Here is a 25,703-nt window from a genome sequence, read left to right as displayed (position 1 = left end):
ACAAAGAATAACCAAAAGACAAATGAGTTACAGACATGGAGTATGGGTTACACGTGGACCTGGGGTAGGTAGGCCAGTGTGGTGCCCTGTTTTGCAACAGAAGTGCTGAGATTCTCTTTTACCTAAGATTATTGCTTCCCGCCTTAAGTAAGATGCAGTGAGACCTAATTGATTTTTGGCCGGTAGGAGTCGCCATCAGAGATACTGTGTTAGGTGTTAATGGGACCCGTCACACTTGTACCATAGCCACCATCAGGGAATTCACCTCAGAGCCCTTTAACATTATTCAATTAAATAAAATGTTTGGCATGGATAGAGTTGCGTAGTAATATGAACGGACTCTGAATTGCCGTAATCACGTGGGCTGCCACATAGAAGATGGCCTACACTACTTCTCGGCTGGTGTTGAGGCTGTGGGAGGGCTGTGTATGTGCACAGAACAAGAGAGCCAAAGGTGGTCTCTGACTGGCAAGTCGTGCTTTACCTGCAGAGGTTTAGCTGTAACCATGCTCTCTCAGTGGTAATTTGCCTACATGATTTATAAAGGGAGGTTGGAATTCACATGGAAGATCAGTGGTTTTGCAAAGCCTAGGAGGGAATAAGAGTAATCCTTCAGACCACAGGCAGAGGGGATACGTTCTGTGTTAGTAGCATTTGGGGGGCGGGGAGGCACTGACAGTCAGCAATAGGTAAATGAGATTTTGGGGTAGAGTTGCATGTCAGTGGATTGTAAGTGTATGGAAAATCTATGGCTTCAGAAAAGAACCTTTGGGGACCGATTGACGAAGGCATTTACGAGTATGTAAAGTGTTACTCCAGTAGTCCTTGCACAAACTGATAAGTCCATTAGATATGTGGCTGAAATGGTAGGTAGTGATGATGGGTGAAGAGTTTTAGAGTTCTTTGGATTGGATGGCACTTAAGATGGTTGACGTCTGTTCTGTGGCTGGTAAGCATCACATACTGATGTCTTGGTTGAGCAATACTCTATGGAGTTTGGAACATACGTACAAAGGTATTTATGAGTGCATGAGTGCGTATCAAAGGAGTACCTCATCCGTGCTCACTAATGACTTTGTGAATCGGCCCCAAAGTGTTGAGTACATTCTTGTCTGTAGATCCGAACTGACGTGCACCTGAAGGTCCCATGTGTTGCCTCGCCGTCAACAATGTCTCCTTCTCTTTCAGAGGTGTGGTCAGGCTGGATGTGAATCTGCAATCCCTCGACATCAACCAGTGCTCCAGCAGCCCCGGGTGGTTCTCAGGCACACATCTGTGTGACCTGAACAGCACAGAGGTAAGACACCCAGCATTCCATTTCTGAACATGTAGCTACTATTTAAAACCACTTTTGCTCGAGTATGGTAATGGACCGGATATTGCTGCTATGAAATATCTGTTAGAATTAAATGATGCAAGGGTTTTTCTTAATGTAGCACTTTTCATTATTAATGCAATTAACACACGCAAAAGTACCGTTGACCTGTGATTCCAATCAGTACCCCCTTTTTAAATATTTTAAGTGTATTTAGGTATGATCAACGTTTTTTATAACTTACATTGAGGACTGTCTTGTATAATCTTTTATAAATCGCCTGCTATTTATGTGTATTACATACAGCTTTCATTCATGTATACGTTTATGGTTGTTTTAAACACACCAAATAAAGTTCTGAATTGAACTGAATTGAACATGTAGATGTTATGAAGAGTTAAAGATAATCTACTGTAGTAAAAAAAAGAAGCATTTCTGACTGCTGCACAGATTTTAGGGCTGTGTGACCGGTGCTGCTGCACTGGGCGCTGAGCTCGGTGGGAGGCCACTTGCTCTCTAACTGAAATAAGCACCATTGTCAGTCATTCATTTCCACAACCTCTTTTGCAGTGGAAATAAAAGAGAGGTAGTGGCACTCACGAAACACTAACAGCCAGATTCATCAATGTCCAAATCTGCGAATTTTAAATTGCGAGTAAATGCGAATCGCAATTTAGAATTCGCAGAACGGCATTCATGAAGTTTTGCGAGTTAAAAATGCGATTCGCAAGCGGCCGCAATCGCCGATTGCGAGAAGCCAGAAATCGGTAAAAAAACGCAGATTCCGCCGATACCCCTGTTGAAATTGCGAAATCGCAATTACCGATATCGCAAATAGCGATCTCGCTAACTGCGAGATCGCAAAAACGGGAAGTCGCATCCTGAGCACAGTGATGACATCACAACCAGGAAGTAGGCAGCTCCCACCCTCATTCAGCAGTGAGAGGCTGAAGTACAGGCAGCAGTTGCAGAGCTCCCCTCCAGCATTCCCACAGGACTACAGCAGGAGACACCACAGTGGCAAGCATGGCACAGGATGCAGCAGGAGCTTCCACCAGTGGGAGAAAGCGCAAAATAAAGTTTTCTGAGCAGGAGCTCGAACACCTAATTGAAGGAGTTTCCAAGGATCACAACCGCCTATTTGGCAGTAACTCCCGAAAGGTACCAGAGGCGGACAAAAGGCGCATATGGCTGCACATCTGCGCCAAAGTGAACGCCGTGGGGGTGACCCAGCGCTCGGTGGACGAGCTGAAAAAGCGCTGGTATGACTTAAGAGGGCGGGCAAAAGAAAAGATTGCTGAGAGACTGGGGGAGCAATTAGCGACAGGTGGAGGGGAGCCCACTGTCCCACCGAACACCCCACCCGAGGACCAAGTGGAGGAGACCATCAACCCACAGGCCTGCGTGGGTGTGACCCAGCTTGACTCCTCCCGACCCACCCAAGACACACCAGGTAAGTGCCATGCGACTGCAACCCCCTGTTCCCTAACACCGTCCATGACTCCAGTGCATCCCATAACAAACCCCAATCATGCAGCCAAAGTACAGCTCCATAGCGCTATTGCATTGTGGGACATGTAGTCTGCCCACAATTACCATCCTGTACCATAGAGCCTGACGTGTACAGCGAGATTCAATCCCGCAGTGAGACAGGGAATGGTAGACTGCATGCATGTAGCAAGCCTAACTGTGTACGGAACATGTCACTAATCAACGTCCACTTCACATGACAGGTGGCGCTGATTTCCCCAGCACAGACAGCGAGGCCCTGGTGACTGAGGAGAACACGGAGGACAGGGAGGGGGATACACATCATACCCCACAGCCCGGACCATCAGGGCAAGCTGCCACAACACCGGTCATCCCACCACCCGCCCCTGTGGGCCGTGCCATCCCCGTGACAACAGGCGCTGCTGTAGCACCACGCAGCACACAGCCACCAGTGGGGCCTGCAACACCAGCAGCAGGTCACCAACAAACCCGCCGCCCTGTGGCTGTGAGGAGCCAGACGAGCGGTCTGGTCAGGGAGCCGCGCACCAACACATCCCGCGCTGGCAGGGGCAGAATTGTGCGAGCTGGTGGGCTCTCTATTGAGCGCAGGATGCTGAGTGTGCACCAGACCCAGGCCCGACACCTAGCCGTCATCCACCTCCAACTGGACAAGACGGCACGTAATGTGGCACATATGACAGCAGCTATGGAGGCCAACACTCAGGCAATGTCCAGGCAGCGGAATGTCAATCGCCGCAGACACCGCCAACTATTGACCCGCCTGTCGGCGTACACGCGGTCAAATCACATTATTGGGAACGCCACCTCCCAGCTCTCGCGACGCTCCCTGGCCATGCAGGGCCAAATGGTGCAGTGCTGCCAGGACGTCGCAACAGCCCTGGAGAACATAGCAACAGCCATGCAGGGCATGCAGGCCACTGGCCATGGCCAGGCGGGGGGGCAGATGACAACAGTGAGGCAACATCAAGCCACAGCAGCCAGTCCATACCACCGGTCGTATCACCCCGCCGCAGCAGCAGGCCCTCTGCTGCTGCACGGCAGAATCTGTAGGAGGACGTTGAGAGGAGGTCTGGGGCAACTACCCAGAGACGCCACTGAACTGTTGTGCATTACAATGAGCCCACATGCTGACGCAACAAGCATGCCACACAGACTAACCTGGACATATGACGCAATATGTCAATCTTTTCACACTTTTCAGAATGCCATGTTTATTGTGCAGTAACAGTAACTAAAATTCTGAATAACGTAAAGTGCCTCATGTCATTATTTATGTTGTCATGCATGAGTTGAGTAATGGGTGTGGGGAGTGGGTGCCCTAGAAATAGTTCATGCAGATTTGGTTGCGGCGCCTGTGTCCTTCTGCTGGATTCTCCCCGCGTGCGTGACGCACATGTGCAGGTGGCCGATTGTCCCCTTCTGACTCACTGCCAGAGATGTCAACAGGGATCCTGCGCTTGGTAGCAATGTTGTGAAGGATGGCACACACGGCCACGATGCGGCAGCAGACCTCAGGATCGTATTTCATCGCCCCACCTGTCTTGTGCAGTATGCGGAACCTGCTTTTCAACAGGCCAAATGTCCTCTCAATACAGTTCCTTGTGCGAATGTGTGATGCATTAAATCGCCGTTGTTGTGGAGTTGCAGGGTTGAGGTATGGGGTGAGGAGGTACTCACGGAGAGCATAGCCGCTGTCACCTGTATGTAAGGAGCAGAGAGTGAGTGCCTGTTCTGCGCAGCTACATGATCACAACGTACACATTTGGGGCATGTGTACTTACCCAGTAGGTGTCCTTCCCCAAAGTCTCCCCTGGCCAGTCGTGTGTGGATGCCGCTGTGCCTGAAGATGAAGGAGTCATGTGTGCTCCCTGGGTACTGTGCCACTATGTCCGTGATTATTGTTTTGGCATTGCACACCATCTGGATGTTGAGGGAGTGGTAGTATTTCCGGTTGCGGTACATGTACTCCGTCTCAGCAGGTGGGCAAATATGGACGTGCGTACAGTCAATACATCCAATGACGTGTGGGAATTGAGCTACATTGTAAAATTGCAGCTTTGTATCATTGAGGTCCTGTTGGCTGGTGGGGAATGATATATAGTGGTGTAGCCGGGTCAGCATTGCCTCCAGGAAACTCCTTAGGCAGCGGGACATGGTGGGCTGGGAAACCCCCCCTGCAACTGCGACCATCCCCTGGAAGCTCCCGGAGGCCAGGAGGTGCAGGCAGCACAATACCTGCACATGTGTGGGCACGGCATTGGTCCTCCTTGTAGGGTGCTGCATCAGGGGGTCTAGGTCCCGGATGAGCTTGATTATCATGGCCCCACTCAGGCGGTACTTGGCATAGATTTGCTCCCTGGTTTGGCCCAGAAGGGTGACCCGCTGGCGGAATACCCGCTCATGTATCCTCCGTCTGTTGCATGCAGCACGCTGCAGCCTACGCCGCCTCACCAGCATGTAAAGTCCAGGCATTGTGGGAATCACCAGGCTCCAGCTGCATGTCCTTAAATGTGTTTGATCAGCCCTGCACCTGTTGGGAGTGACCTAACTGTTTTTTTTTGTTTTTTTTTCTGTTCTGGTTACCACCTGATTTGAGTTCTTCTTAAATTGCGCGTCACAAATAGCGATTTTCACGTTTTTCACTTTTAGCGATTTTTCATGAATGGCTTTTTTGCGAATTCGCTATTAAATTCGCAGAATCCATGGTTCATCGCAATTTCCGATTCGCAAATGCCCATCCTCCAGGATTCTGCGAATTTAATAGCGAATTCGCTATTTTTAAATTGCGATTTCGCTATTTTGGTTGTTTGGGTTTCTTGAATTCCTTCCCTTAAAATTGCGAGCAGAATTGCGAATTCGCAGCTATTGCGAGCGCAATTTCCTTTCATGAATCTAGCTGTAAGTGCTTCAGGACACTGCCCTAGTAAGGTGCGCACTCACCCTCTATGTGCAGGGTGGGACTGACCACCAACCCCAGCCGACTTTGTGACCCCCAAGTTTGATGATAGGTGCCTTTGCTTACTAAGGGTTCTCCTTCTGTCCTAGACGTATGTTTTGTTAGCGAAATCGTCTATTAAAATACAGCCATATTTCTGTGGAATACCTGCATGTTGGTTTGGGGGCTGTGGTCTCTTTGAGGGGCGGTGCTGCCATTCCCTTTGACCTGGTGCTAGCCCCTTGTGCAACACACTTGAGGTCCCCATTTAAAAAAAAAAATTATTATACGTTTTTAACGCTGGGAGCAGACTGCGCCACTCACCACAGACACTGACGAAACCCATTGGCTGGTTGTTTGCAACACTCTGAGTGAAACACATTGATTTACACACCTGTTTGATTAATTGTCTTTGTAGAATATGTGTGTGATGCAAGGATCTCTGACACACTACATGTGAATGAGCAGTGCTTTAAAAGAAATAAAATAAATGTGAGAGAAGGGCTATACAGAGATGAGATGCATCGTTGAAGCGTGGTAGTGAGGGAATGTGTGGAGAAGTAGGGCATTGTGGCGCCAACAAAGATTGTCTGGCAGCCTTCTGCACCCTTATATTCAGTAATGCAAGGTTTGTAACCTATAATCTAGGCACAACTAGAGAACCTGGGCTTGTAAACTATGAGCATGGCAAGCTTATTTCAACATTATAGTAAATGTACTTGTGGAAGCAATCTATTTTTACTGTGTGTCTACGTTCCTTCTCTAATAAATCCTTGAAACCCAAAAAGAAGTTGTGGTGATCTCTGGGAAGAAACCTTGTTAAGATCGCTGATCAATCAAATGACTGTTCACTTAGCTGAGTACTACTGAGATCTGCTGAGGTGAACTAACACCAAGAGAGGCATATTGAACTTTGATGAGGCCTGATGAGGGTAGCTGAGCCTCAGTAAGGCCATCTGAGGACAGTGGAGGTCTGCTGAATCCTCATGTGGTCTTCTGACCCTGCTTTGAGAGGTTAAGACCTGCTGAGGCAGTGGCGGTTGCTGCCGGGCAGTAGTGGTGTGGCGGGAAGGGTTAACCCGTTAACCGCAGCGTAAATTCCGCCGCGGTGTAGGTGATTTCTTGCACAGACGGGGCCGTGTCGGCCAACGGACAAGCGCAGCACTATGGAGGTAGTGCTCACGACGGCCGATGGCCAACGGTAGCAGCAAACGGGTTAAAAAAAAGAAAAGATCACTTACCTGCTGACCGACTGGAGGCTGTGCCTTCCTCCATCATCTACTTCTGTGAACCGAAAGCACACAGGCTCCCAGACTCCCCTAGCCAACCACAATGCTGCTGTCATCAGCATGACAGCAGCTTCTTGATTGGTGTGAGTGCCATGGTTCGGCATTCAAACAGGAAGTGGAAGCCTGTGCATGTTCTCCACCCAGGCTGTGCAATACAGCCAGGTGGATAACATGCTAAGTGTGCATAACTGTTTGGCTGGCCCAAGTCGGCCTGCCAAACTGTAGTGCGCACATATGTGCACTCACCACTCCTACCCTGCTGGCTATGACGACAGCCAAGCCACCCCCAAAACTGGCTTCAACAGGGAAAAATAAAATGATCATAACATCGTGTTATTATCATTTTATTTTTCCTTTTTGCACTGCTGAAAGCAGTGGGGCGATGTTTCCCCGCCTTAGTGCAGGAGCCACCCCTGTGCTGAGGCCATTGAAAGACAATGGAGGACTTCAGAGCCCACTAGAGGCCTGATGTGGCAAGTTGAAGGCTGCTTAGGACAGCAGAAGACAGTCGAGGCATGTTGACTCCTGAGGTCTGCTGAGGTCAACTGTGGCAGGTTGAGATCTGCTAAGGTCATATGAGGGCAATGGAGACCGGCTGAAGCCTGGTGAGACCAACTGTTGTCAGCAGAGGCCTGCTATGGTAAGATCTAGTCTCTGGACACTGTGGATGCAAGCTGAGACTTGCTGAAGCCTACATAGGGCACGAGAGTTGTGGGTGGCAGCTGAGGCCCACTGATTGTCCTCCAGGGAAAAAAACACATATAATTTTGAGGGGATTTTTTTGCACTTCTCTTATGAATGCATATAATTTGCTGACTTGACCCCCATGTTTCTTTTATTAAGGCTTACAAAGAGACACGTTTGCATAACAATGTTTACTGTTGATGTAGGTGACCCTCCAATTAAGGCCATGTTGGAAAGAAAAGCAGTGATTGCTCTTTTGCCCCTATAGAGTTTGCTTTGCAGTTGACCCCATATTGCAGAAGGAGTCCCACAAAACCTACAAAAACCTTTGGAGACTATGGGACTACTTATACAACAATGTGGCCCTGCATACCAGGCGGTAGACATGCTTTGGAGCAGTTTCGGAAAAAGTCACTCTTCCAAATACATCCCCATGTTACTTTTGGAGAATTTATTTTCTAGACACTCACTGCTGTTTTAAGCACTCCTTTGGTCTGCTCATTTACACGGTTGCTAATGGGATCCTTTGGACAGGTGCTTCACAGAAAAGAGAGCATCAATGTAGGGAAAAAAGGTGATGAATTGCAAAGTGCAAAGAAGGGCTTTTCAAAACTGCTAAATGCCGGTGATACAATTGTCCATTGGTGTAAAGGTTTGCAGGCCACAAGGAAGCCACTCTAGACAAAGAAGACAGACTCAACTTCAAGATAAATAACAAACAAGAGCAGAGTAGCTACATTATTCATGGTCACAGAAGGGTGTTGGTAGAGGTATATCTTATGAGTAGCATTTTATGATGTTTAAATGGAACTAATTACTCAAGACCTAAAAATCAGGTATCACAAGATGGATCATGTATGTTATAGAGCATTAGCCAAAGTCTCCTGATGTACGGTAACAATCTATATTATAATTTGTCACTTTCTCACTATTCTAGTATTGTCCTTGCCTCAGTTTACATGGAAGGGTGGGTAATGCCCTATAGAATGAGCAGAAAATATATAATTAGTGTGCAGATATATACATTTTGACTTAGAGGGTGTAGCAAAGTATTAACAAAACATTTTATTATTGCTAACACTCATTCTGAGGTTCCAATCTCAGCCTTTCTCCCTCTAATTCTTTTGGATTTAGAATTATTCTGTGTGTTCTAGTCTAATTTAGATTACCACGTTTTACTGAGAAGGGGTCAACATAGCTCTGTATGAATTCATTTTCATGAAAATGTTACCCACCCAATCTGTCTTATGATAATTTTATAATGTAAAATAGATCACAGCACCTTCTATACAAATACTCTTCATCAATTATAGCCATTTTGCAAGTTAACTGAGTTCATCCTTTGGTATAAGGACTTGAGACAAAGTCTTCCGAATGATAATGTGTGTCCTAGCACACCTGCAACTCAAATACCTGGTTGAAATGTCTCTGAAAGTATTACGTCACACTTGGCACAGTAATGTAGCACAAGTATAGAAGTTAAACTTTGTTAGTACTACTTAGCAACCCTGACATATCTGCGTTCCATGCCATTATATAGGAACACCAAAAACATTAGACACAAAATAGCATTGGAAATCCTTTCCATCGGTGTCAATCGTAGTTCTCGGAGTAGTTCCACAAACAAAGAGAGAATCTAAATGTGCCAGAACCTGATTGGAAATTACAATGACTAACCCAATGACTAACCTGTGCCACCTAAATATGCCACCTAAATATTCATCTTACGAGAACACACGCTATGGTTTCCTCACATCTTCATCACTTCTCAGAGTTGCTTTATGTTCCCTGGTCCTTTGTGACAAAGTCACCTCTTGTGGATCATAGTTAAATAAATAATTGGTTGATGTATCTTAACAAATTCATTTCAGACTATTGCTTCCAGGGCCACTCGTTATCACCTCACATTGTGTAGCGCGTTGCATGTCTGTGACATCACTAAACATCACACCTCTTAATAAATAACAGAAACCCTGCAAAAAAGACACTAGAGCATAATAAATGTTTGAGATAATAAAAAATACAACAAGATGATAAGGAATAAAGCAAACACAATGTAAATAATGAGTTAATATATCACATGTTCGTGTAACCTTTTGAGAACCACAATTCTTCTGCCTCTGCATGTGTGTCGGGGCACTAGCCCATAAAGTTCTTTGTGAGTGTACCACTTACAGAACCGGAAATCGAATTGGACTCTTTCACTTTATTTGCACAGGTATTACTCTCATCATTTCCAACACACTCAGGGTTGATCAGAACAGCCTCTTCTCCAAAATTACCAAAATTTGCATCACCAAGAACTTCCACCTCCTTGTCCGGGGAGGCACAAGGAACCTTGCAGATACTATTGCAGTTCCACCATTTGCCATCTTGTGTACAAACTGAGTTCTTACCCAACCCAATCACATGGAGAAAGGCTCCAAACCTGCATCCTCTTGTTAGCATGTGTGAAGGCCTGTTTCACTCAACTTGTGTAATAATGTTTCACACAACTCTTGTGGAAATCATACTGCTTCTTATTCTATAAATGACTATGAACATTTTGCTTATTGAACATTCTCCTCATTTTCCCTCGTCATTTGAGATCTAGCTTTTTTGTCTGATGCCCGATGGAGCTACCTGGTTTAGCTATAGGGGAGACAGGTCGGGGATGTCCTCCTTGGACGTCACCTACCCAGTCGGTCTTTAGCCAGACTTCCTTTCGTCTCTCCTGTCATCTCTTCCCGCATCCTCCCTCTATTTATGTCTCTCATTCTCTCCTCTCTCAATGTATTGAGACTGAACAATTGTGTCTGATGCCCGATGGAGCTACCTGGTTTAGCTATAGGGGAGATGGGGCAAGGACTCACTCCTTGGTTGTCACCTACCCAGTCGACCTTTAGACAGACTTCATTTCATCTCTCCTTGTTGTCTCTTACCCTATCCTCCCTTTCTCACCTTACCTGTCCCCTCCCCTCTACGCTCCATTATTTTGCCCTCCATTTTCTTTAAATGTTTCCCATTGAGACCTAGCTATTTGGCCAAAGCCCAGTGGTGCTACCTGATAGCTATAGGGGAGATGGGTTTTGGGACTTCCCTCTCGACCGTCACATACCCAGCCTGACTTTGGGCAGACTTTCCTTCATCTTTCTACCGTATCTCCCTCCCACCCCTTTACCCTTCCCCTCTACACTTCACTTATCTCGTTCTCTATGCTCTTGTAATTGTTTGTCTAGCAACTGATGTAAATTGAAACTGATGTAATCTTGTAATTTTGTGGAACCTCTTGTAAAGCGCTCTGATACCTCCGGGTCTAGCCAGCGCTATATAAAACTCTTTAAATAAATAAATCATTCCTGCCGGCAAGACCTTTCCTATGCTCATACTTCATATGCGTCCCAACTGGACATACAGTGGAAGAAGGCACGTTCCACACATTAAGAAAAAAAGTTTCATGCATCACTGTGTGTTCTGCGTGTCCAAGTTATTGTTTGTAGTGTGTTATAAACAGCATAACTGTTAGACAGGGCCTACCGTAACTGTTTGACCATTGGTCTGGGGATGACAGTAGAAGGTTGTATGGTGTTTGATTCCCTAAGTATTTAAAAACAACCTCATACAAGATTAACTAAATTACACTCCATTGTCGGTCCAAGGACAGCTATAATTTGTTCTCTAGTGCGGATAGTGAGGACATCCTTAAGAAAGTTCACAACTTCCTGAGTGGGAGGTTCTTCAATAAAACGTTGTTCAAACAATTTCGAACAATAATCTGTAATACAAACAATATAATGGAACTCTCTGCCAAATCTGTTGAGGGGTCAGATTAAAAATCGGTACCCAATATATGCCGGGCACTTCCATGGTTGACAGTGGACTCCAAAGATGCCTCAAGAGTGCCCAGAGGCTTATCAACTGTATTAAAAGCATTGCAAGACTGGACCAATAGATCTTTATCAGTGCCCAGAGCTGGCCATCAGAACATTTGCCTAAGCCTTCTTGTCCTAGATGACCTGAGTGCATCCGACTCCCTAATCCATGCCTTACCTGGAATGGAGTGGTAGGATAAGATTGAACTCTCTACACAGCAGTCCCTGCTCCTACTCAGAAATCTCATTTTGTTTTTCCAAAAGGGCTGCAGAGGTATACTTAGTCATTTCTTTCCTTGGTCAGCATTTTTTACATAGCCAAGAACCTCACTAAGCACCCTATGCAAAGACAGTTCTTTGAGCCATTTATTTTCATGAAAAATAAACTCAGAGCTTTCCTATACATCCTCCCCAGCCACAGTGCTGGCATAGCAATCATTTTCTTCTACATTATTATCTTCTTGTAAGTGTAATCAAGATAGCCAATCTGCACATGCATTTCTCTGCCCTGATATATGACAACTCAACATAAATTCTTACTTCACCACTCTTTTGTTGGCAAACAACTCTGGGGAAAAGCCATTCCCCAAAAGAACAAAGTTTCTTTAAGATATCCCTCGTGTCCTGTCTAGTTGTCTTGTGCTTGTCATGATGAACAACCTTCAATTTGCCCAACACACAATAAAGCACATCCTTGTACCAACTCTCTAAGTTAAACCACTTTCATTAAAATCGTTATATCACCTTCAAACATAAGGATATTGTGATGGAAGGCTTTAATACCTGTTCACCTCCAAACAACTCATGCATGAGTTGTTAAATGACGTGTGTCATAAATGCTAATCTGAACAGAATGCCTCTTGCGGTGTGATAAAGTCAACCAGATCCCTTGGACTCTCTTACAATTCAATCTGGTGGTGCGGACTTTTCAAATCTAACGTGCTGAACACATGCGTACAGTGCTTGGTGGATAATAAATCAATAATTTTAGGTAGCTTGTGGAAATCCACCCAAATGTTCTTGTTTAAAGTGCAGAGATCAACATAAATTCTTACTTCGCCACTCTTTTTTGGCCCACACTTCTGGGGAAAAGCCATACCCTATAAGTACAACGTTTTTTTAAGATCTCCCTCATGTCCTGTCTAGCTGCCGTTTGCTTGCCATGATGATCACCCTTCAGTTTACCCAACTCACAATAGGGCACATCCTTGTACCAACCCAGAATACCATTTTTGGCATCATCCATGTCCACAAGGGTAACTGAGGTTCAGAACAAGGACCACATTTCACGTTTAAGGCTTTAAGATGACGTCTACCAATGATATTGTCTCTGTCCTCAGACACATACATTTTGTCCTATAAGGTTCCCCTACCCTCAAATGTGATCCGTGCACAGAAGTACTTATCAAGAACAGTAGAATTTGTTTGTATACAGCAAGTCTTGTATCACATTCTTTAAGCTTAATGTCTGACCCTTCATTGAGGAAAACTGTTCTGTTAATGAATGAGATAGGCGAAGCTGAGTCTACCATACATTCACAATTCCCGTTTTGTGCGGTCTACCAACAAATAGATTTGTCATCATTCTTGCACTTCACCATAAGCACCAAGGTACCCATATTCTCTTCCACACCCTCAGTATTGTCAACAATGTAAACATATTGCCCCTGTTTGTACTTACATTTCTTTGCAAAATGTTCCTTAACACCGAAAGTCCTACAAGTTGTGCCCCAAGCATGACAAGTTTTTACCCATAATTCCTGATGACTGTAGCCACATCTGTAACCCATTTCCTTCATCTTGCTAACCACACTTTTCTATTTAATTTATTTCCTTTGTCCACATTACCGATTCACAACTCGCGAAAACTGGATACTCTCAGGTTCATTTTGATTTAAGACTCTTGACAACGGCATAGATTGCTCCAACCCCTTAGCAATGACAATAGTCTGCGCAAGTGTAGGATTAGTACAAACCAAGAGTCATTCTTGCACTTTCTTTGTAAATCAATGGCAAACCACTCGGTGTCTAATCATTTGGTTGATGAAGTTTTCATACTTGCAGTTAGAAGAAAGTATACATAAGGCTGCTACATATTGCTCAGTCATCTCAAGTGTTTGTTGGTAACGCAGGAGGAACTTTCTTCATTAATCTACTAAACTGGGTTGTAATCGCAGCCTTTTCGTAGATATCCCAGTCCATAATGGGATCTTCTAAAACATTCTTGGGCAAGTGAACAAAAATGTTCTGTTCCTCACTGCCCAGACTAAGGAATACAATTGCAAATGTGGGCCGTCGGTATAGTTCTCCCCCTCAATGGCTGTAAAATTATCACTGAAAGCGCTATACCAGCTTTTCCAAATTCTTTTGGGCTCTCCAGGTGAATCTAAAAAGCAAGGAGGAGTTGACACATTTTTTTCACCTTCCATGTTAAGAATAATGTGGACAACAATCATATCGCACAACCTTTGAAACCTCAAACGCTGAACACACGCTCCACTAAGTTAGCTGAAACAGTAATTGTGTACTACATTTTACCACACTATATAGTGTGTATGAACTAGCCACATGCCAAACATATGTACACTCCATTAACTCATGTAAATGTAATCTCAATACAGCGATATAATGCTAATGCTTGCACATCACCATGTTCAAATCTATTGCAGTCACAGTGAATAAACGTTTGTACTATATATATATAGATATATATATATATATATATATATATATATATATATATATATATATATATATATATACACATTTATATATATATATATATATATATATTCCAAAGATAAAGGACTTCTCATGCTCGGCGCATTGTCAAGTAAGCCTCTGAGGAAGTGCTCTACGAGCATGAAACGCGTCAGGCTTTTACTTTTTACAGGACTTCTGTCTTCTGCCTAACGCTGTAAACCTGCAATAAAAAACGAAAATTGAACCTACCTGTCTGGAGGCTCTTCAAAGTTGGGTAACCTGAGTTCTGGATGTTTTACCGGCCGGTCCCGGTCGGGAGGAGCCCCACCACATGACGAGTGGTCTTCATGCTGCAGCTAAAGCAGAGCAGCGTGATATTTGCAGGAATGGTCGTTTTGCAGGAGTGAAATTACAGCGCAAGAAAGAGGATGGTCATTTCCTGGCCCACTGTGGTGTTTATTTTGCAAGAATGAGACATTGTGCGAGCAGCGCACTGCAGCGTGATTACACTGAACTTCAAGCACCAGCAAGCACTGGGGTGCTAACGCTTATCAGGGCAGGTGCAGATGATTTAAGGACTTCTCATGCTCGGCGCATTGTCAAGTAAGCCTCTGAGGAAGTGCTCTACGAGCATGAAACGCGTCAGGCTTTTACTTTTTACAGGACTTCTGTCTTCTGCCTAACGCTGTAAACCTGCAATAAAAAACGAAAATTGAACCTACCTGTCTGGAGGCTCTTCAAAGTTGGGTAACCTGAGTTCTGGATATATATATATATATATATATATATTGTACTAACGTATATATATATATATATATATATATATATATATATATATATATATATATATATATATATATATATATTCCAAGGAATCCGAATTGCTGCGCAGAACTCTCACAAGACTGCAGAAACAGATACGGGCCAAAATCGGTGCATAAATTATTCCTTTATTTCGGGCTGGTTTTCAAATCGCCATGACGCGTTTCGCGCTTCAACGAGCGCTTGATCACATGACACAGTACACAAACAGGTATTGGTTTAAATAGTCACGTTTACAAGGTCACATGTTTACGGCCTGAATCACGAATAGAAATGAAAGAGTTATGTAGTTTAACAAAACTACACATTGTTTACCTCCATTAAACAGTACCATAATTCAATGAGTTTGTACTTATAGGCTGTTTGTTTAAATAAATAAAAATAAAAAATAAAAACATGTGTGAAAAAGATACCAAATACCTGTTTAAAAAAGTCAAAGTGCAAGTGCAGAGAACAAACAAAATTCTTTTGAAAGCCACAAATTAACATTGTGCATTTGAAAGCAGCTGTACAAACTTTTTCATGTTACTGATGGATAATATATCTTTTAAATCATTTAGATTATTTTTCACTGTTACGATTTTTTTATATATATTTTTTTCTCTCTCTTGTAAATAAAATTACCGAATAAGCCTGTTAATTAACACCGGAGCCCCGGTGATAATTATGCCTATGAATGACAGTAGTTTTAAAGTGCCATGTGCTTTCCAAAGAAAAGGAAGGGGGCAACAAATTTGTTAGCTTCATATGTCGGTACAAATACCTGAGTCACAGCCAATATCTCCCTGTTGATACAGTTTGGAAAATAGTGAACGCGGTGCCATAGTTAACCCGGGATGGGCATATTAGATATCACTTGAGTAGGCATATACGCTCCTTGAAGTTGATTTAGGTGTACAAAAGATAATTTAAGTTCATGTCATATAATAAAAACCTTAAAATTGGTTGAATGACGACTAAAATCACACTTATGTCACCTGTATCTACAAAATCTAAAGGGCTATATGCATACAAAAGGAATCATAAAAATCGAATCTATAAATATATAAATATATCAATAAATATCTAAAAAGTATAAAAAGTTATTAAATTATTATATATTTACACATCCCTAAGGCACAGTGTTAATTTTAAGATTTAAGCTAATTTCATTGGGGGGAAGGATCAAAGGCAAGTATAAAGATCCTCCGTATTGTTTAACCCCGATGGCTGTTTAGTATTGAGTTCTAGAATGTAGCGGGTCTCAAGGCGGCGTAATTTTTCTTCTCTATTGCCGCCTCTTTTATTTGGAAGAACACAATCTATTACATAGTACTTCAATTCCGCACTTTTGGAATTATGTTTGGCCTTGAAGTGTCTTGCCACTGGATATGTATTATCTTGATTACTGATCGCCCTGATATGCTGTAAAATTCTTTTATGGACGGGGAGTTTAGTGCTCCCCACATAGAGCAATTTACAGGGACATGACAAGACATAAACTGCATACTCAGTTTTACAAGTGAGTACTTTAGTAATTTTGTGTTCTTTCAAATCAAAAGGTGATAGGTAACAAGTTTTGTTGACTGCTTGTGAGCAGGCTTTACAAACCTTACAATTAAAGAACCCGCCATGTGTTTGAAGCCAATTGTTGGATTCCATGACTTCAGGGCTGCTTTTCACAAGTGCGTCCTTCATTGATTGGCGCCTACTATAGGTAATAGAGGGTTTGTTGGGGAGATCCATCCCAATTATAGGATCGCAGAGGACCAGAGGACAGTTTTTGTTGATGATGGATTGAATTTGTTTATGTTGGGCACTGTATTGTATGATGATTCTGAAAACATTTGGGTTGTCAGAGCAATCTGCACCTGTCGGTGTTATTTTGGGGCCTATCTTTAAAAGATCTGACCTGTCTTTAGACATCGACTTGGAAATGGCAGTGTTGACTATTTTTTCAGAGTAACCTCTTTCCAAGAATCTACTTTTGCTCGCTTTTTGAGCTAGGGTCAGATCTTTTTCACTACTATGAATTCGCCTGAGTCTCAACATCTCCCCGTAGGGGATACTGTTGATTAGATGATTTACATGAGAACTTTTGGCGTGTAGGGTGGAATTGCCCGCCGTGGGCTTACGGTGGAGTCTGGTTTAAATCTTGTCATTTTCAATAAATATCTCTGTGTCCAAAAAAGTTATAGATGAGTTACTAATGGTGGCAGTAAAGTGTAGATTAAGGTCATTGCTATTGATATCGTGAATAAACCTTTCTGCTGATTCCATATTGCCATCCCAAATCACAAATAAATCATCTATATAACGTAACCAAGGGCCAGATGTAGGTAAAACTTATTTACCGATTCTTAATTACCGAATTTTACCGATTCGGTAATTAAGAATCGGTAAATAAGAAGTGGGGGTATGTAGGAACATCCAGATGTTCCATTTACCGAATCGTTAAGAATCGGTATTTACCGATTCGGTAAATACCGACCGGTAATGCTCCATTCATTCCTATGGGCTTTGAAGCCCATAGGAATGAATGGGGCATTACCGGTCGGTATTTACCGATCGGTAAATACCGATTTTTGGCAAGGGTGCAGGGGGTGTCACTTTGACACCCTCTAGCACCCCCAAAAAAGGTTCGGGGGCCATATGGCAGGCATACCTGCCCTAAGGGCAGGTCTGCCTGTCATATGGCACAGGTGTGCATGCACACATGTGCATGCACACCTGAATCGGTATTTCACCATCAAATTGAATTTGATGGTAAAATACCGATTTCTTAGGCCTTGTGGGACTCAGAAGAGTCCCACCTACATATCAATTTTACCGATTCTGTAAAAATACCGGTCGGTAAATTTACCGACCGGTATATTTACAGAATCGGTAAAATTACCGATTTGCCCAGTTTACCTGCCCCTACATCTCGGTAGCCAAATACCGGTCGGTAACGGCCGAATTCGGCCGTTACCGACCGGTATTTGGCTACCTACATCTGGCCCCAAGTGATTACGTGACACTCCATTGTTGTACGATGTTCAACCATGAGGACCAGCTCCTCCCACCAACCAAATATATATATTATATATATATATATATATATATATATATATATATATATATATATATATATATATATATATATATATATATATATATATATATATATATATACATATATGCATTATTTCAGTTAACAAGACTAAAATCTGGGTACGAGCACTGGAATGCACATACAATTAATTCAACAAGTTTGAGTAAGTGCATAAAGGATTTTGGTTTACAGAATCATTTATGCACGTAGTCAGTCACATGTTGAATAAGGGAAATTAATTGCATGTGAACTGCAGTACTCATACTCGGCTTTTAGTCTAGTTACCTGATACAATTCTGTACTTATTGTAGTGTTCATACGCTTTTATTTTTTACCTATTTGATTTGAACTTCGCTCTTAGTGTTAATTCCGAAAGTTAAATATTTTAAATTGCACCTGTATCGCAGTGTACACAGCTTCACAATGCAACAAATAGTGTGCACCTTCAAATGTGTGCTTTTATATACTTGAATAAAAGAAAAGTGCCTATTGGAAGTGCAGTATCTGTACCCCCACTATTTTCCTCCTGGTATGAACTGTGTCACATCCCAAGAGGGATTACAATTGGAATTGAGGCTTGACACGCAAACCTTCCTAGATGGCATGCATACACCTCCCATAAATGTGGTCCTATGTGTTCCATCAGTCAATCAGCTGGAACACAAGTCAGAGGTAGGTCTGGCCAACGAACTTACACTGCTCCTCATGCTTTCTGTACGATGTGGCCCTTGAAAACATCGGCATTCTAATATCTGGAGTTAAGGCACTGTTAGTAGTCTGAAGATAGGTTTAAAGGTAATACCATGCAGGTAAAAAAAGAAAGATAAAGCTAGGTTTAAAGGTAAGGCTATGCAGGAAAAAAGGTGTGGATTTTTGAAGAGTGACGTTTATGCTCATCTGGTCTACGGTGCTTTCTTGTTGCGTAAGGAGTGAATACTGCAAAGTGTCTTTGACTTTACCTTTGTTTTAGTTCTGTTTGCTGTCGTGATTTTGTCAAAGATAAATTGTGTTTGCATGGTAATGTCACTGGAAGCAATAGTCTGACATCCATCAACCAATCATTTAGTTGGTATATGGTTTGTAGGCATTACCTTAACTTTTAGCCACAGGAGGTGACATTGTCACAAAGGACCAGGGAACATGAAACAACTCTGAGGAGTGATGAAGGTTGCAAGGTAACCGAGTGGCACATCATTTGTATTTAAGATCTGTCTGTAGCTGTTGCGACAATGGAATTTGACCTGGCTGCCACTCCGTCATGTTAAATACAAGTCGAATACAACTCTTTACATTCCTTACTGGCTACTCCTCATCGTTTCAGTAAGTCAGGCCAAAATCAGACTACTCCCAGACAAATCTTTGGGTTTAGATTGTTAGAAGCTAGAAGTGCTCTGCTTAAGAACCTTCCTACAACTAACCTGTTTTTTAAAACTTTTTTTATTATGCTTTCTTGAAGATAAACCGAAATGTATGCTTCGTTCTTCCTTTCGAGTACTTTCTCAACTCTGGAGTGGTAGGGTGAACCTTCAGCTTCAACATCCCACTCAGCTCGCCAGCGGAAGTGACTTTCTATGTGCATGTGCAGTCAGACAGACACATTGTAGCATTTTTTTTTTTAGATTTCTAGCTCTTCCAGCCTGGAAGTAGGGGTGAGCATCAATGTTATTTTTTTGTAATTTTTATTTTAAAACAGTGAAGCACAGAGGGTAAACTTCGAGCAATTCCGCTAATTTTGCATTTGCCTTATCCGGATTTCAACAAACGGTGGACGGAATGCCCTGCGCTTTGAGGAATGCTAGGAGCAAGGAATACTTGTGCAGTCCAACACTTTTGTGGACGGACAATGTAATGGTCTTATTTGTAGTTGCATTCATTTGATTACACTGCCCAGCCTCTTACAGTTCTTGAAAACAGTTTCCGAGGGAACGGGGGTGGCATGGTAATTTTGTTTTCTTTAAAAGACACTTAGCTTCTCATGGCTGCCATCTCTCCGTCATTGCTTCTCGTCTGGATGAGTCCAGGAACCAGGAAGCACCCAGGCTCCTCTAAGCCATTCCCAACCTGGTCTGAGCGCTGTGGTTTAGCGTTCAGGGTGGAATGGGAGCTGTGCATGTTACCCACTCAGGCTGTGCATTATAGTCTGTGGAGAACATGCAAAGAGCATGACTGTTTGGCCGGCCCAAGACAGCCGGCCGAACTGTCACGTGCACTTAAATGCATGAACCACTCCACCCCCTGTAACACCAGCCCCGTCTGCCCTGCCCCATAACTATGAAAAATACAATGCTAATAACGATGTTATTATCATTTTATTTTTCCATCGTTCACTGCCCAGAGAGCAGTGAGGCGAGGATTTTCTGCCCTAGCGTAGGAGCACGTGTGTGTGTGTGTGTGTGTGTGCGTGCGTGCGTGCGTGTGTGTGTGTGTGTGTGTGTGTGTCTTGCCAGCTGGAGTGCCACGACGACCCTCCAGAAGGCACTGAGCACAGGCGTCTGTGCTGAGCATTAACAGAGGTCCATGCAATTATCATTAAGGTGATTACAGTGCCCAGGCCTCACGATCGTCCTAAAGGCAGTGCTGGGATTTTTCCACCAGCGAGAAACCCTAATTCTGCTCTGAAGATCATTTATTTTCACCTGGTCTGGAATTCACTCAGGAAGAATAAGCTACCTGCAAAACAGTGTTGGTTTGAGTCAAGAGAGCAAGAGGACCGCTTAACATGATGCTGGCACAGGCAGGAGGCTGTCAATAGGAAGTGGCCAAAGGTCTAATCAGAACTGCATCGTGGGAACCCATGCATTTAAGAAAGAAAAAACCTAAACTGCAGCCAACTAGCAAAGAGCCTTCGTACGAGAATGGTCAGCTCAGTGAGTTTTGCCTGAAAATTAAAAGGAAATGCATGACTGGTTTGTGATTAGAAACTCAGTGGAGTTGCACATCTAAATAAGTCCACTCGCCATTGTTTAGATATAATAAGTTCAGAGTTTCCATAGGAAGAGTGATTTTTGTTTTACTAATAATTTTGGTTTCGTTTGACAAATTTTCACAAATCCTCAGGTACTTTCTGAAGCGTTTTGGGGTGATCTGTCAAGCTGGGGTTGAAAAAAAGGAGGGGCCCCAAAACAGAATTTCCCCATGGAATTTCCGTAGGTAATTTTAGTTAGTGGTACAGCCAAAACAGTTGGATGGAATTTGTTAGAAATGGGGTTTCTGGTTGGCTAGGGTATGCACCTAAGCCAGGCAGTACCCACCACTTCAGTCAGGGTAAGGAAGTTACACACCCAAGATAACTCCTTCTCACCACTTTAGTAGCTTGGCAGAGCAGTCAGGCTTAACCCAGTGCAATGTGTAAAGCGTTTGCGCAACACACACACACACACACACACACACACACACACACACACACTAGTGACACACTATGCACACCCCACAAAAGGTATATACAAATTATACTTTGTTTTATACAAAATATACATTTGACCACAATCACATAAACTACTTTGCCAACCAGGCAATTGTCACAACCTCACATCTCTTTGCCACTAGGCAATGGTGATAACAGCATAGGTAGTGCAATAAAGTGACTACTCATAGATTGCACATATAAAAATGCTATCACTCTACATAATATGCAGATCCTGAAATGGTATTTGTTATCCTGATAGTATAAGCACAACCACATCACACATCTCCACATCAGAGCATGAAGAGGAAGCCGTTTAGAAAATAAGATGATACATATACCAACATCAGGGCATGAAATGCAGTAGAAACCTATGACAGCGCGCCTGCGCTTGTCTTAATTGTTATACAGTACTCCACACAAGGATACCGGGCACAGCAGCATCTGTGCACCTATAACTGGAATTACGGTACTCCCAGTGATGTTTCTCGAAAACCGGCATGTTCCTAATCGGGGTAGTCCTGGGCTTGCGCCACAATGCCACCAAAGAACACGTGCCGCCTCAGTATGTGCACCCATGGGGAGGGGCACACCTGTCTTGTAAAAGCGAGCGGGTGACCTTATTTAGTCCCTCGCGTGCCAAGTAGCCAAAAAACAGCTGACCTCAAGCTTGTGGTGCAGCTGCCCCGCCCACCGTAGGACATAACCAGGTATCGTCAGCTCTTCCTAGAGTCAGACCTCTCTCGCTGGGTCAGCGTCTATCTCCTGCCAGAGAGGTACTCTATGTCCTGCCAGAGAGGCACAGGATACCTGATGCGCTGCTCGGATGTATGACGTTACAACTCATACTTTTACAACGCATACCATTACAACAAATTTTTTACAACGCAAAAACTTTTACAACGCATGTATTTACAACGCATGTTTTTACAACGCAGGTACCTTTACAACGCATACCATTACAACGTAAGTATTGGTAAGTATATGTTATTTTTTTTAATTAAAAATAATTGAAAATAATATAATTTAATTTAATTTCATTTCATTTCATTTAATTGATTTAATTTAAATTTAATTTTATTTTATTTTTACCCTGTACCCCTGTACTCCAAAAACCCAAAACTGACCCTGAACCCTAAAAATACCCCTGTACCCCAAAAACCCAAAACTGACCCTGAACCCTAAAAATACCCCTTTACCCCAAAAACCCAAAACTGACCCTGAACCCTAAAAATATCCCTGTACCCCAAAAACCCAAAACTGACCCTGAACCCTAAAAATACCCCTTTACCCAAAAACCCAAAACTGACCCTGAACCCCAAAAATACCCTTTTACCCAAAAAACCCAAAACTGACCCTGAACCCTAAAAATACCCCTTTACCCAAAAACCCAAAACTGACCCTGAACCCTAAAAATACCCCTTTACCCAAAAACCCAAAACTGACCCTGAACCCTAAAAATATCCCTTAACCCAAAAACTGAAAACTGACCCTGAACCCTAAAAATACCCTTTTACCCAAAAACTGAAAACTGACCCTGAACCCTAAAAATACCCTTTTACCCAAAAACTGAAAACTGACCCTGAACCCTAAAAATACCCCTTTACCCAAAAACTGAAAACTGACCCTGAACCCTAAAAATACCCCAGAAGCATCTGGTTACAAGTCCCACACAACGTCAAAAATCATGGGGTCAGAGCCCTTGGACTTATACGACAAATGTCTTTGTTCTGGGGATACTTTAAACAACCTTTCGAAGTGCACAACACCTATATTAAATCCCCAGCCCTGGCTCCAAACACACTACAGGTGGGCAGGGACAGCATTGTGAAAGGCAGGCACCGACCTATTCAGGTGCAGGTGACAACTCCTCCCAGCACTCTAAATGCAAACCAGATCTACTCGGCCTGGCTATGAGTCACCCAGGAAAGGCAGGGCACACCTCAACCCCTCTTGTGACTGCCTAGGGTGTATGCACATCCCCTGCTCCTGTAAGTCTAAACCAGATGTTGAATACACAACCAGGTAGGGCACAAAGAGTCATAAGCACACAGAAATGCCAACTTCTAAAAGTGGCATTTCTAAAATACTAATAACAAATCCACTTCCACCAATAAGCAGGATTTATCACTTCTATTCCAAACATGCTGTGTCACCTCTTTCATATCAGAAATTACCACTGAAACACGTATCAGGGAATTCCCAGTGCAAACCTTTGAGAGGGGCAGCCTTACAGCAGTGAGAAACCAAATAAGCTGTTTGTCATTATCAGGACATGCCACACAACAAAGGCACATATCCTAACCTTTACCTACACAGCATCCTGCCCATAGGGCAACCTAGGGCCTATCTTAGGGGTGACCTATGTGTAGTAAAAGGAGAATTTCAGACTTGGCAAACACTTTAAATGCCACATCACTGTAGCAGTAAACTGCGCACACAGGCCCTGCAGCGACAGAGGCCTGAGATAGGTTTGAAAGGCTACTTCAGTGGGTGGTGCGAAAAGCGCTTCAGGCCTATTAATAGCATTTAATTTGCAGGTCCTGGGTATATAGGATACTTCTGTACAAGGGACTTACAGGTAAATTAAATATGCCACACAGTTGTAGACCAATCTTACCAAGTTTACAGAGCATATGCTCTGTAGCACTGATCAGCAGTGGTAAAGTGCCCAGAGTCATAAAACCAACAGACACAGGTTGGAAAAAATACAGGAGGAAGGTACAAAGTTCTGGGATAACCCTTCAAAAATGGCCAAATATCTAACACAATCCCCTTCCAGCCTAAAGCCAAAGTAGACTAATCAATACCTTGATGGGCTTCCTTGCTTGAGGGCGATGGAACATGGACCCTGGCCGGCAACTGCAGGGGCACGTTCCAGTTCTACGCCAATCTGAACCCATGTGGATCCCTCTGTCTATGCTCTCAGGACCAACTAAGCTAACCCATGGGAATTCCTTAGCTGTCCACAGCATGGGGTGGGGGGCGATAGCCCCTGGTGCATAGCATCCTTGCTCCACTCTACCTCCCAACAGTTCAGGGGATCTACTCAGCCACTGGTCCCGCAGCACTGGGTCTGCACACTTAGGCTGGCCAGGGGTCACAGGCGAGATTCTCCTCCTTGTACCCCTTCTTCTGGGGTTTATTACTTTTCTCCTAGGAGTTGTACGCCCAGAACCCAGAACTGTCAGGGTGCTGGTGTCAGCCATCCCACACAATTTTCCCACCAGTTCAGGGGTGCCAGCCTGCAACTGATCTCCCAACCCAGGGACGACATCCTCGGATTGAACCGGGGTCAGAGGTGAGGCCTCCCTCCCCCTGCACACCCTTCCAGAGTTCTGCACCCTCCCACCTGGAGGAGTACCCCCAGAAGACAACATGGTAGGGACACTGCTAGCAGTCTCCCCTCCCTCCAGGTCAGGGGTGACATTCTGAACGTGCCATCCCAACGCAGGGACTACACCCTGTGGCTGAGCATGGCCCTGGCTAGCTAGGACCTCCTGGGGAGCACACCTACCCCCCCAAGGGTAAGACATTCCTCAGTCCCTTGGAAAAGCACCCATCCCGACAGACCACGCACAGAACCTGGGCGTCATTCTGGACTCCTCACTCTCGATGACCAGACAAGTCAACACCGTTTCATCATCCTGCTTCAACATTCTTCGCATGCTCAAAAAAACATTTCGCTGGATCCCCACCGAAACTAGAAAAACGGTCACCCACGCACTGGTGACAAGCCGCCTGGACTACGGAAACACCCTATATGCCGGTACCACCGCAAAACTTCAGAAAAAACTCCAACGCATCCAGAACGCATCAGCCAGACTCATACTAGACATCCCGCGTAAAGACCACATTTCTGGTCACCTGAAAAACCTCCACTGGCTCCCCGTCAATAAGAGGATAACATTCCGCCTTCTAACCCACGCACACAAAGCACTTTACGAACTTGGACCCGAATGCCTCAACACACGACTTTCCTTCTACACCCCATCCCGCCTGCTACGCTCCTCCCACCAAGCCCTTGCTGCTGTACCTCGCATCAACAAAACCACCATGGGAGGAAGATCCTTCTCCTACCTGGCGGCAAAAACCTGGAACTCACTTCCCATTCAC

General features: G+C 44.0%; 1 protein-coding gene across 1 annotated transcript in view; it reads left to right on the top strand.

Annotated features, from left to right (window-relative positions):
- The window catches only part of GPR179 (G protein-coupled receptor 179), a 289,378-nt gene that overhangs the window by 156,442 nt on the left and 107,233 nt on the right, over positions 1 to 25,703 (top strand). Inside the window, exon 2 of the mRNA XM_078645602.1 lies at positions 1,189 to 1,297. Coding sequence (XP_078501728.1) covers positions 1,189 to 1,297 — 109 coding nt within the window. The remainder of the gene's footprint in view (positions 1 to 1,188; positions 1,298 to 25,703) is intronic.

Source organism: Lissotriton helveticus, chromosome 5_1 (genome assembly GCF_964261635.1).
Source record: "Lissotriton helveticus chromosome 5_1, aLisHel1.1, whole genome shotgun sequence".
In the NCBI taxonomy this organism is placed as follows: domain Eukaryota; kingdom Metazoa; phylum Chordata; class Amphibia; order Caudata; family Salamandridae; genus Lissotriton; species Lissotriton helveticus.
Note: the sequence above shows the minus strand (reverse complement) of the source record. Positions and strands in the feature narration are given on the sequence as shown.